The 13,616-nt window shown below is 39.6% G+C and overlaps 1 protein-coding gene across 5 annotated transcripts in view; it reads right to left on the bottom strand.

Moving 5' to 3' along the window:
* UBR3 (ubiquitin protein ligase E3 component n-recognin 3) overlaps positions 1-13,520 on the bottom strand; it is a 98,138-nt gene extending 84,618 nt beyond the window's left edge. For all 5 annotated transcript variants that reach the window (XM_063162082.1, XM_063162083.1, XM_063162084.1 and 2 more), the window contains exons 1-3: positions 13,057-13,520; positions 1,432-1,571; positions 883-1,041 (exon numbers count right to left, since the gene is read on the bottom strand). In XM_063162082.1, the coding sequence (XP_063018152.1) occupies positions 883-1,041; positions 1,432-1,571; positions 13,057-13,505 (748 nt within the window). In that variant the 5' untranslated portion in view covers positions 13,506-13,520. The remainder of the gene's footprint in view (positions 1-882; positions 1,042-1,431; positions 1,572-13,056) is intronic.
* Positions 13,521-13,616: the final 96 nt, after the last annotated feature.

Genomic DNA, 13,616 nt, shown 5'->3' with positions numbered 1-13,616 from the left:
GTCCAGATAAGCATGTCTTACTTTCCATTCCCTTTCTGTATTTCTGTATCAGGAAATCCATCACATATAGGAAAGAGGAGTAATTAAATTACTCCCATTTGAATACTATAACAGGAGAGAGAAAGGAAGGAAAGAATAAATAGAACTGCCCCTGAGGCAGCTTTACTAAGTGTTCCTCCTTTCAAATAAAGATTTGGGGATTGCCTGCTCTTTTAAGTAGCTGCTGCCCAAGCCAGTTATGGCAACTTTAAACTACAGAAATCACTATTTGTTCTGTACCTATGCAAGGGACTCTTAATCACAAGAAAACAACATGGAGTTAATTTACACTAGGGATTTGGGGTTAGTTGTGACTGCCAACATTTTCAGATTTATTGTGATTTGGTACAGGATTGAATAAATAATGGGGGGGGGGGGGGGGGGGAGTGAGAGGGTAAAGTTTAAGAAAAAAAGATGAAAAAGGCTTTGCACAGAAATGCAGGACAGACAATGGCCTTTTGCCATTCAGTTTTCTTCCAGTAACCTCTGTGAGAGTAGATCCCAAAATGAGTTACAAATATTCCACTTCAAATAACCTTATTATGACTAGTTTGGAAGTACTAAGCTAGAATGGATTTCCTATAAAAACTTTTCTGAAAAGATGTTTATTTATACATTTATTTGGGACATAGATCAGATGTTTGCTCTTACAGGTCTTAAAAACAAATGTTTCTAGTCACTCCTGAAGCTCACCTTCCTATCAACGTAATAGCTTTAAAAATATACTTTTTTCTGTGTTTTGAGATGTCAAATAAAAACATGCAGAAACTGAAATTATAAAAACTTATGCCCTTAATGCTTCATAGTTTGAAAATCTAATTATTAGAAATAACACAAACATACCAGAGCTAAGATCTTTGTAGAACTGTTGGCTAGTTAAAACCTGGGTAAGAACTGATCTCATTGCACCTCCCATTTTTGTCAAGTCTTCTAGGAAGGAAACATGAGGCTCCAAAACCTGGAGAATTTTATGAAGGTCTTTCTCCGATGGCAGATCAAGAGCTGAAACCACAGAAGAAGAACTTTTGGTGTAGATGTAATATAATTCAGCCAAAACTGTCACAAGCAGAACAGTTACAACCATTGCAAATGAAAATAATTTATATATTCATAATGCTCCAAAATTCACACATACCAATTTCAAACTATACCTCATTTCATTTTCTGGAAGAGCTCAGCACATTGCTAGGCAACCCCTAAAACATATTTAAGCATGCCAGCAGGTAATAAAATCAAATCACCAAGTCAGGCTGTAATTTTGTTAGGAAGAGAGGTACAAAATACAATGACATCAACTAGGGAGAGCATTCATGTGCTGTGTCTTCACAGACTGCAAAGGAAGAGCTAACAGCATGGTAAGATATGTTAGATACATGCAAATCCAAAACATACCAGGCTCATTATAGCCCTCTCGTAAATGCTGAATCAGACTAAAGATGAACTGTGGAAGAACTAATTCTGACATCATCAACAAGTGTTTCGGAACACACGGAACATTCGAATTCGATTTAATCCGGTGTCTTTTACAAAACCTAGAAAACAGATGAGAAAAATGTTAGCCAAGCACAGCTCAGCAGTTTTAACATATACTAAAAAAAGTATTCCTTTTCCATTTTTCAGAGAGTAGATGCTTTTACATTAAAGGTGGTATGGAAATGGTACTCTGAAATTCCAGCTACTCTGTTCAAGCCCATTCTCATTCTGAGGCCAGAGAATTATAAAGCTGCCAATTTTTTTTTTTGCTGCTCAGAGTTCACTTATCTAACATCTCAGCTTCTTCCCATATATATCAGAACTATCTTCCATTGAACAACCAGAAGAACACTGACTTGCTTCTCCTTTCTGTGACATAATCAGACAGTCTTATTTTTCAAGTCCTCATTCAGATAATGACTTTTAAAAATATCTTTTGACAATAAAAACAACTTAAAAAGGCATAAGACTGTGCAGGAACAGTGTGCATTTCAAATGTACAGCAACTATGATTCACAAAATCCTTACAAAATACTTTCATTTAAAAAGAAAAGAAAACATTTATTCTTTGGAAAATTCCTGCATGGTAGTAGCTGAGGCTTGGCTAATGCACAGTGACATGATGTTGAGCCAAACCCCATTAGAGCAGACAGAATGATTTCCTACTCACTTAACATGAGCCTGACTCAGGAGACACTGAATACTTTTCAACTCCCAAACTATTTTTAGAAAGGACATAACATCAAAGAGTTATTTACCCACATCAAAAACCACACTAAACAAAGAATAGTCTAAAAATACATCACACAACAATAAACTTTTACTGAAAAGATTCACCAGATTTTACTAACAATTTTTCAACGCAAAAAATTGAGGAAAAAAACACAGCTTTGTTTGACTTTGAAAACTGTTTTCCAAATTTATGCCATGGTTTCCAGAAGCAGCCTGTTACTTTCTAAAACTTAAGCTTTTCTTCTTTGAGGACCACTGAAGAATCATCTTCAAGAGAAGAAGGAAATAGAAGAAAGGCACAAAGAAAGTTGATGAATCAAGAAAAAAAAGGCAAAAAAGCCCCCAAAAAAACCAATACTAGTCCAACAGTTAAAATGGCAATTCACAAAAATGGCTAGCAAATTCACAAGATTAAAGATTAAGAGCTTCTCCTTTGCTTTTGCACATTAGAAATGAGACTTTTTATTAAGAAAAGGTAGAGAAGGACAGTACTAGCCAGTTGATTTGCTATTTGTATATAAACCCAATATATCCTTGGAACAGAAAGAGCTCAGTGATGACTGACTTTCTGTTAATAAATGTCCAAATAAATAGTGTTCACTTTTGCCTTCCACTTTCCCTACTACATTCACAGAAGTTATGAAAAGTCACTCCATGTTAATTGTTCAGTATGGATAAACAGCACAATTTGCAACTGCAGGGAATTCAAAGGGGCTTGTAAAAGTCATGCATTTTTTCTCTTTAGTCATCCAAAATTTATCTTTTCCACATACAGAAACCTGAACTTCTATAAATCACAAATGCGGCTTCATCTATGCTAAAATATGGTATTTCCTACTTTTACAGTAATTGATTTTCCTTTCACCACTGTCCTTATAAGAAGGGATCAAAAGTAAATAAAGATCTAAAAGACACAAAAGGAAGGAACACAGTGCACTCTAACATCTTTCACAGCCCCCCGCCCCCCCATACATTTTGTGTTCTGTCAAAAGATCTTTTCACTGGTTATGATCACAAGCTAAGGAAGCCGCTGTAACAAAACACACAGGTAAAGTCATTTTGAGTCCCAGTTTCTGCTAAGCACAAGGCTTCCTTCCACAGAAAATAAGCTCTGCTCCCCATGAAGTCGATGTCACCATGGAAGTTCTGAACCCATCACAACAGGATCAGAGTCAGAAGGGACCCAGGAGGACCATGGAGTGCACCTGTGAAGTGAATGGTGCCTTCAGGAACCGAACCCACGAGCTTGGCACTACTAACACTGTGCTGACCAACTGCACCAATCTCAGGGGCATGGATTAACCAGCCCAAACTTCACATATCCTGGAAATCAAAGTTATGAATATGTTGTTTCTTGAGAGGATCAAGAAAGGATTACTGAATTATAAGGTGTGCTATTATTGCTATATTAACACAGATCCTGGAAGACCAATGAAGGACCCAGATTCAATTCCCTGTAAGGAAAAGTTCTTTCACTGTCACATGCATAAAGCACAGCAGCTTCAAACAGGAATGCATTTCCCTGCCCTTGAAATCACTTTTCCACAAAAAGATAAGACTAATTTTAGCAAAAGGAGAGAACAAACAGTAAACTTGTAATTAAATAAAAACTTAAGTTTAACAAATAATCTTCTCCATATGATTTAAAAAAAATCTGACATGCCTTACACTGCATTAATATCTTATTTGTGAAAAGCAGACCATTGCTGACATCCACATGAGTAAGCAATACCATTTGTTACAAACATAAGCAGCATTAATATCTTCTGAACAACTTCAATATCAAACTTCCCAGATTTATTCCATTATTTCCTACTATGTCCATTTTTAATAATTTTACTGTGAATTTCAAAAATACATTTTACAAGTGGCTTCAGGTAAAATAACTCCTTTAGGCTACAGCTTCACAGCCTAGTTGAATTAGATCAGTCCTGCCACAACTCTGTCTTCAGCCCTCTTATTGGTTCTAGCACTAGCACTTGACAGATCCTATGTTAAACCAGTTCAGAAGCTAAGCCAGCAGAAGTTATTTACTTATAGGAATATATAAAAAATTTCACTGGGCCAATTTAAATCCATTAAAACTCACAGACCAGTCTCCTTGGAAATCACACTGAAATCCCCAAATCATTTTGCCATCACCCCTTTCCTTGTTAACCTGACATGGAGCAAAACACAGGGAACAAAATAAACCAAAATCTCAAACAAAGACATGCAGGAAAATGCCATCCTGATCCACCAGCACAAGAAGTAGATACAATGCTCACTGTGGAAGCAATTCCATCACTTCAAAGGAGAGTTTTTTTACTCCACAGTTATCATAGCAGCTGATAAATGCCCTAAGTACCAGCCAGACCACACCTTTACAGCATTTGATCAGTCCTTCATCCACGACATCCCACAGTGTCTCAAGTTGCAGCTGCATTCCAGAAACTTGACATAAGTAAACATATACACAGATGGACTATTTTTACCCTCACTTTTCTCTCACTATTTTGTCCTCTGCCTCCCCGTCATTTGTTTTTAAACTGGATCATAAGACTGCCAAAAGAAAACATCCCAATTTCACACTCTACTACAGCACTATGAGTACCTGAGTCTGACAGAATCTTTTAGGGACAAGGATCTGGGACCCAAGCAACAGAATCCAAATGGAAACTGCTGGAAATCAGTTTTTAAGCAAAGAAAGTAAAGCCCTACTTGAGTCTTCAATTCAGTAAGTCATACCTAAACTGAGTTCTTATTTAAAACATAATATACATTTCATACGTATATATACGGTATAATACATATTCATAATCTATACCTCATGACTAACATCATGTAATGTTTCATAAAGTATTCAAATGAAGTTTGATAAATATGAATTCAACACAACTTTTTTAAAAAGCATGTGTTCTCTCTCCACTGTAAAACTAACACACAAATACTACTCATACATACTCTGAATGTACAAAATAGAAGCAAGATACAAAGTACTTTTTGAGTGCTACAATTGTTTCTGAGTTGTTACAAACCCATTACATCATTTCTTATGTGTTAAATGTTTTTTCCCGCCTTTGCAGTTCAAATATCAAACCAAACCTTAATTCAGAACAAAGTAAAACTTTGATAATCAGGATTAGAAAATTATCTGGATGAAAAAGGGCTTGGATATATTGTAGGGTTGCTTTATGTAAATCCACTTGTCCCTAACAATAACAAATACAATGATAACTCTGAAGAAATGCAGAGAAATAAACCTACTGCTCCTATTAAAATTAAGTTTAGCATGCTCCCCCACACACCCTAATAACTGCACTTCATTAGTTAAATTCCTTTCACCTGCAAAACAGGCTTCCAAAAGTGAATCAATGTGGTACTGACTCAAGACCCAAGCAATGAGCACTCTTCTGCTCTTTATGAAAACTGCAAGCTACAGAGCTCATAGACAAAACTGAATACTTGCACTTCTGCTATGAGGGGCAAAGCCAGCTGAAAAGATGTCAGTCTCACTCTTCTAACCAGAAAACTTCCAAAACAGAGGCAACAGAGTCAATAGCAGAGGACAACGAAACACAGCAGAATAACTAATGGCTTCTCAAGAAAAAAAAAACCCAACAACTTTAAAGGACATCTTTTCAGCTTAAAGCTTTAATGGCAAAGCTGACTGGCCAGGTTAGGTGGCTAGAAATCAGAGACTGGACAATAAGAAGTTATTCCAATCCTTGCAGAACAGCAGGAAGAGAGGCAATGACTCATAGAAGCTCTCTTGGAGCTCAGTGCTACATTAAATGAAGAAGCACACCAGGTCAAAGAAAAAGCAGTCAAAGCTGCTCTGCAGGGCATTTCTATTTTTCTGTTAGTCCTGAGACAAACATCCTGTATAGCAGACAAAACTACAATGATTTTTATTAGTATGCAAGTACCCATTATCAATCAGAAACAGTAGATTTGGCAGTTTCAATCATAAGGACGCTTTTAAAGCAAAAATGAGTAAGAAGGAGAAGGAATGGACTTCCAAGACCTTGAAGTACATGGACAGTACATCTACTTGAAAGAACAAAAATCAAGAAACAGTTTTCCAAAAACAGTTAACAAAAACACTTTCTGGTTAAGAAAATTCTCCAAAGAGAATTTAAACAGGTCAAATATACAGCATGTAGTATTTTGACCCAAATACTTCACATGACAAAGATCTAAGTGACTACACACACAGTGCTAGACAAATGCAAAAACAATCTTAATTTCTTCAGGACTTGAATGAGATGTGTGAATTTTAATAATAGGTATCAACTTAAGCTTTGGCCAGGCCTCCAACAGACAAGGTGTATATCCAAGTAATTTTCAGCTTTCTTGGAAAGTATTTACATGTTTCATGCTGGAGCTATTATCAGTGCAGGAACTGTGCAGAAACAGAGGTGCATCCTGAAGGAGGCAGTTCATTTAGTCCCTGTTACCTAATAGCCATTCTATTAATTCAATGCAAAGAAAATTCATTGTTTTCAAAGCTTAGTACCAGAACCCTCTAAGGAGGAAGGAACCACATACTAATATTTACATACTATTATTTAAAATCACCTGCAGCTCTCAGACACTATTCCAGGATATTTAAAAAATATAAAATTCCTGATACTGTAAAAGTGAAGGAAGTATGGCCTGAAATCTGAATCAACCTATATGGTCATTAAGAAAGATCAAAGAAACAACAGCTCTTAAGGAATGTGTTCTCTAAACATACTCCCAAAACCACATTTGTTCCATTGCCAACAGATCCACTGACAGCTCCATATAGATCAGACAAATAACACTCCACCCTGATGTAGTGGACTTAGAATTCTGGGCAGATCATACGTTCCTGAAAAGTATAAAAGCAGCTTTACAATTTGGTGGAATCAAAGTAAAGGAACTGAAAATCAAAACTGGTTAGCCCCAATCTAAACAAGACTGTTTCAGAGAGCTCTAAAACACAGCTCTTCTTAAATTGAATATATACCAAGGCAAATGATAAAGCAATAGACTAGTGATACAATACACAAGCCAAATTTCAGGCAAGGCAAGATATATAGCAGTCATATCTTGTGAACTCAGCCTTCACAGCACTGCTGTGCTCTTCAGACCAGCCTGGTCCTCTCAGCAAACCTTTGGGGCAAAACCATCATTTAAGTTTGTTCAGTAACTAACATAGCAAGAGTTCAGGCTTGTACATATTTATAGTTGTGTATATTGATATGTTTCAACTTCTTCCTGATGACTTTGAAACAACTACACATTATTCCAGAGGCATGTAGAAAGTAACAATGCATCTAGTCAGGTCACAGCTCTAAAGGTAGTAATACAAAAGTAGCACTGGGCTGTTAACCATTTGCAATACATCTCAGCAAGTAATTTAGAAGCTGATGTGGTCCTAATTAGAGACATTCTTAAAAGAAATCAAGTCAGGCAGGTTTGAGAGCTGACTGTATGACATGATAGACTCAACTGCAATGTCTTTTGCTTTCCAAGGATAAGGCCTAACATGAAGCTCTATGTAAAGTACTCAGTGTCACTGTGGAATCCTAAGAAGCAATACATTATCTTGAGCTTTATATCTGGGGGAAGCATGAGGAGAACAGAGGAAATCAGATATTTATAAATGCATGGTAACTTCAAATTCTGCGGTCCTTGTGAATCCCAGTATGAATTCCTGTACTTTGTATGTGGATGAACTTGGTGGAGGTTTTGTTCTGAAGAGTCACATCCTTCATATGTGACTGTGGATTTATCCAAACTCTCACACTAAGCTATCAGCCACTACAGCTCAAACTTCTCTCCAGTCCCTCCTTGGTAGCCCAAAGGACTTCAGTCACAGAAAAGCTGCATGGAGTTGACAAGAGACCCTACAAAACACCATTTGTAGCAGCTCAACAATCCTGAACACACAGGCATTTTAACATGGTTTCATAAAACTCAGAGACTAAGCTAAAGTTGGCTACTTGCAGGCTCTCAGCCTTTTGATAAAGCATCTGTTTCACCAACTTCTTGAAGAAAGTTCTAAAAGAGCACCCTTATCCCTTTGAAGCTGCATTACCAAACCTAGCCTAGGTCCTGGAGAACTGAAAACTTCTTGGTAATTGTTAAACAAGACAATTGATAGCGTCACACAGGAAGGGATGACCTTGAAGCAGCAACATGTTATATATATGCTAAGCAGGTGATTTGCTGTTGCAAGACACTCTGTAAAATAGCCAAGTAATCCACTTTGTGCCAGTGAAACAATAATTGACTGTATGTCCCAAAACACAGCCACAAGCAGATCTGACTTTTCTGATCTTAAGGGGATCCCAGTTCCACAACCCAAGATGGTAAAAGAGGCCATTCATGATAAACATGTACAGCATGCATCCAAAGATAACTAGCAATAACAGCTCTCTCAAGAACAAGCTTCCTTTTTTATGGTCACACTGTTAACATTTTCACTTACTAAGATTTTCATTTTCTAAAAGTCTAGAATATGAAAAAGCTCTTTTACTCTTACGTAGCTACAGAAGGTTAAAAAATAGAACATAATCTTCCATAGCTCCCAATTTCTGAAAAGGAATAAAAGGAAGGATAGAATTTTATGGGGACAGAATAGCAAAGGTCATGCAAATTAGGTATCTACCTATTAGGTATCCAAAATTTAACAAAAACATTCAATAATCCTTGCTGGGTGCAAACATTTTAAAACACTGAAAAAATCAGAGCTTTTTCTAAATAAATTAAAGCAGGAAAAGCCAAGCCATTTAGAAACAGAATATACTTCTCATACTTGCCAGCAAGAGGAGGCAAAGAGAATTGTCTGGCCTTTTCACAAGGGGAAGTCAGTAGAGCCAACAAATATGTTTGTCTCCAAGAGAGACATCATGATGAAAAATAAGAAAACAGAGAGAAGTCTTATCTATGGTGGAAAGATAAGCAGGGATCAGTAAAGACAGAACTGCAGGAAGTTTAGAGCTAGGTACCTGAAGGTGCTTTTGAACACACAGCATATACCACCAATCTGTGAGAGTTACCTTCCTTACAACTACAGGATTTGTTACTTGATGAAGAACCAGCCCACTGCTGCAAGTGGAAATGGGTAACACCTTCATCCCTTTAATGTAAGATAAGGCAACACTATGTCAATGGAACCACTGGCTGCCATAACCACCAAGAAATAAACAAAAAACATCACTGCAAAAGCCCATTAACCAAAATTCTTAACCTGGCTTTTCACCTTTCAGGATATGCAACCCTTCATGGAGGTATTATTCGTGCTGTACTGTAATGCAGTACTAAAACATCTGCTTTCCACATGATTAATTTAACAAATAAGTCAACAAACTGACAGACTCTGAAACAGGACACGGCAGCACACAATAGCCAAAGTGTTGAGGCTCTCTAGTATGTCAGGTTATTGTCTACAAACTTGGAGGGGATTTAGAACAAGACAGCCATAGAAACAAGATGGTACTCAGCAGCAACATTATTGACTAGTTATACTCTTATAATAGCCATATGGCATACTGTTTTCTTCAAGCTCATTTCATAAACCATCACTTTCATTATAATACAAGACCATCTACCAATCAAAAAATACTCCAGTTTGAATTTTCCCCTGCCCAACTGCATGGGACTTTTTAATCCAACAAATGAACTCATTTGAACTATGAGCATATGTCTACACAAAATGCTTTAGAACCGAAGATTTTTGCTTCTTCAGAACATTATTAATTACCTCTGAAGGCCTTGCTAGATTTCATTTGCAAATAGCTAGACACCATATGGGAGACAACTACAAACTATTTCTACCTTCTGACATACCAATGGATTTTAAAATCTATTCAACCTTGCCACAGGTAGAATTTTTAATGCTTTCACAAGCAGCTACATTTACAAACCTGAATATTTTCTAAAGTCTACAATACATTCTAGTAGATTAGACCAACTGCAATTAACTTAAACAACAAAACCACTGAAATCTGCATGGAAATCAAAAGGTCCAAAAATGTGACAATCTGATTTTTCTAAAACAAATGAGAATTACACAAGGATCCTAAAGCAAACCTAGGTACCTAAGGCAAATCATAGTATCCATCTATTACACTATATTCCAGCTTCTTTTTATAAAGACATCAGAAATAAAAAACTAACATTCAGATATCTCTATAAAGCAATTCAAGTATCTCTATAAAGCAAATTCTATTTTTAATTAGTTTTACAAGATTAACACACACTCATACTCTAGGGTAAACCATTTCTAGATTTACATTAACCATCCTAAAGGCAATGAGAAGATATTCCAGATTCTAAACTGGAGAGATTTCCTTTATAGCAGATCAGTTAACTAAGACTTCATGAACAGTATTTTTGAGCTGCATCAAATAAATACTATGAAGATGAAGACCAGATAACAGGAACAGAAACAAAAGAAGGCTACTATAATATTGATATACAGCACCTACACAAAACTGTATCTGAGCAGACAGATGGTAGATAAAGTTTGTAAGTAGGCTCCACATTTGATTCCCTTGCTATTAATAGAAACCTAGGCTGTGGAGGCCAAGGTTATATCAGGCTAGACACACTCCAGTTTCCTAAGTCCACCATGAAGGCCTCCTAACTTTGACATGCAAAGCATTACCTTTGTAATTGTGCAGTTGATTTGTATACACAAAGTTAAAACACTATCTAAACATGCTGCATTGTAGCAATTCAAGTCAACAGGTAAAACTCACTGTGTTTGCACACAATAATGGTTTTTAGATTGGTGGAAGTTTATTTTACTTTGTCTTGTGCAGCAAACAAAGTTTCTAGTTCACTTAACTGCAATGGCTTAACATCAGTTCTTGTCCACCCAAGTAGAAGTGACCTTATGTTAAATGCAGGCACCCCATATGCTGCCATGTACTGCCCTCCTTATATGTCCAAGAGGAATGGAAAGCCTACTGCACAATGCCAAGTGTTGTTCTGAACAAATATTCATTTGTTCAGCAATTCTTCAGCTTTAGTGACCAAAACTCCTGAAGGGACCTACCTTACAAACAAGACAATTTACTCTCAAATTCTACCATTAAAAGTAATAACTAGGGCACACAGAAATGAGATTGTTACTCCCTTGGGGTTTGCATCTGCTTACATTGCAAATTTAAGAGCATTTTTTATTTCTTCTTTGTTAACCAGATTTCCTCAAGAAGAAAACTTTTTAAAATAAGAAAAGACAACTGTGAAGGCTATACAGTCTGGGATGAGCACAGCATCACAAGTCATGTTAGCATTCACCCTAAGTAGCTCAATTTGTGTGTGCTCTGTTAAAATCCTGCCACTAAGAGGAGCCCTAAGTCTATTCCACAATTAACAGTGGAAGAAGTATTAATTTTTTTCCTGTTTCTCAAGATCAATGGAAATTCTTAGTTCAATGATGCTGAGGAAAGCAGAATCACCACAAGTTGAAGAAGAACTGATAAAGAAAGAATCACTTCAGCAGTAGCAACTTGAAACCACTGAAGATTACTGAAAACAAAAGGAGGAAAAAAATTCCGACATTGCAGTAAGTCTATCAACAAGAAAAGAGTCCACCAAAAAAGAATGAATAAATGATAGAGGCAGATTGCAAGACAAAGAAAAGGTAAGAAAAGCATAAGAAACAAAAACTGAAGCCACCTCAAGGCCTGCAGCAGCAGAACAGTGATTACAGACACAAAGAATTGGAGTCAAGGCAACAACATTCAAGAAACAGAAAAAGCAGAATTAATGAAACCTTTAAGTTGGAATGCAAAAAGAGAAGGAATCTTAATATGCTGAGTGAGTGATACAGAGTTATAGCCTGTAAAGCTGCAAAACCAAGAAAATAACCAAGGAAAATGTTTTAAAACTTCTCTATGTTCCTAGTGTTTTCTGCTAGGTATGCCACAACTTCGAATTCAACAGCATACCATGTCATCCAGGCTAAGACAGTCAAGACAGACTATTCCACAAGGTTAGGCAGAAGAGAATCCTCATTCGAGCACTCCAAACTGACATCTAGTGAAGCCTTTAGCTAGCTGGTGAATAAACAGGAACACAGGGAGCTCCGGAAGACAGTTGTAAAATTTGAAGTTTACTGGCTAGGTATAACCTTCATCCAGTAACTGGTTGACTGATCTTTCCTGTCACCATTGGGTACACATGAGAACAAAGGAGGGTTTAATGAGGTACCCGTTTCCTCTTCTTCTGACCAGGTACTTCAGTCTTGCCTCCAGTAGGTCAGAATACAAAAGACCTTTGACTTCCACAAAAACCTGCCCTGTTGTATTCATCCAAGCACTACCACATTCCTTGATTTAAAGCTAAGGTGGCAAAATGAATTGCAGACTGGGAAATCACACAAAAATGCGTCCCTCTTACTCAATCTGTTCACTTTGGCTTATCTGCTCACATGCTGTCCCAAAGTATTTTGACTTCTCGGCTAGCTGTGTTAGGCCAAGGCTGCTAGCTGGAAGCTGACAGGTACTGCCTCCCATGCACTCTGCCTTATCAACTTCCCTGAAGGCTGGCACTGGGTGCAAGGGCAACAAGGTTCGCACGAGCGTCCTAAAAAAAGGCACACCCACATCAACAAAGCCACCTTGCCGAACCCCGGCGGACTCCCCGCTCAGCCCGCGGTCCGAGCCGCAGCCAGGGATGGAGGCAGGCGGCCCGGGAGGTGGCAGGGGCCTCGCCTCCTGCGCTCCCTCAGGGCGGCTGCGGGCCGGGGTCGCGCTCCCGGCCCGGCCCGGGCACGGCTCGGCCGCCCGCGGGGCCGCCCCCGCCGGCAGGTGCCCGCCCGCCCCGCCGCGGCCGCCCCGCGCTCACCCGGCCTCCCGCATGACGTTGCTGTCGCCGCAGTCGCAGGCGCCCCCCGCCTGGCTCCGGAACATGTTGTAGTCGTGCCCGGCGTGCTCTCCCTGGTGGAAGCACTCGGCGCACAGGCTCATGCAAGGCGAGATCCCGCACGTCCGGCACCGGTAGGCCACGAAGTTGGCGGTCCAAACCAGGCCGCATAGCGTGGCGGGGTCGTAGGCCCGCACGGCTTGCACGAAGCTGTCCCAAGGCTCCCCGCCCGACAGCAGGCAGCGGCACCACTCCAGCGCCTCGCCCGCCGCCTCGCCACCGCCGGGGCCCGCCGCCGGGGCCAGCACCAGCTCCAGCAGCGTCCGCAGCTCCGCCGCCGCCGCCGCCGCGCCGCTCTCGCCACCCAGCGCCGCCTTCAGCCGCGCCGCCGTCTCCCGCTTGTCCCTGCTGCTGGCGCCGGCCCCCGCCATGACGGGACACCGAGGGGCCGTTACGGCCGCGCCGGGCTCCGGGTCCGCGATCCCTCCGCCGCCCTCGCTCCCCGCCCCGCGGCGCCGCCCTCTCGCGATAGCCGCGGCACC

Source organism: Melospiza melodia, chromosome 8, assembly GCF_035770615.1.
Source record: "Melospiza melodia melodia isolate bMelMel2 chromosome 8, bMelMel2.pri, whole genome shotgun sequence".
Taxonomy (NCBI): Eukaryota; Metazoa; Chordata; class Aves; order Passeriformes; family Passerellidae; genus Melospiza; species Melospiza melodia.
Note: the sequence above shows the minus strand (reverse complement) of the source record. Positions and strands in the feature narration are given on the sequence as shown.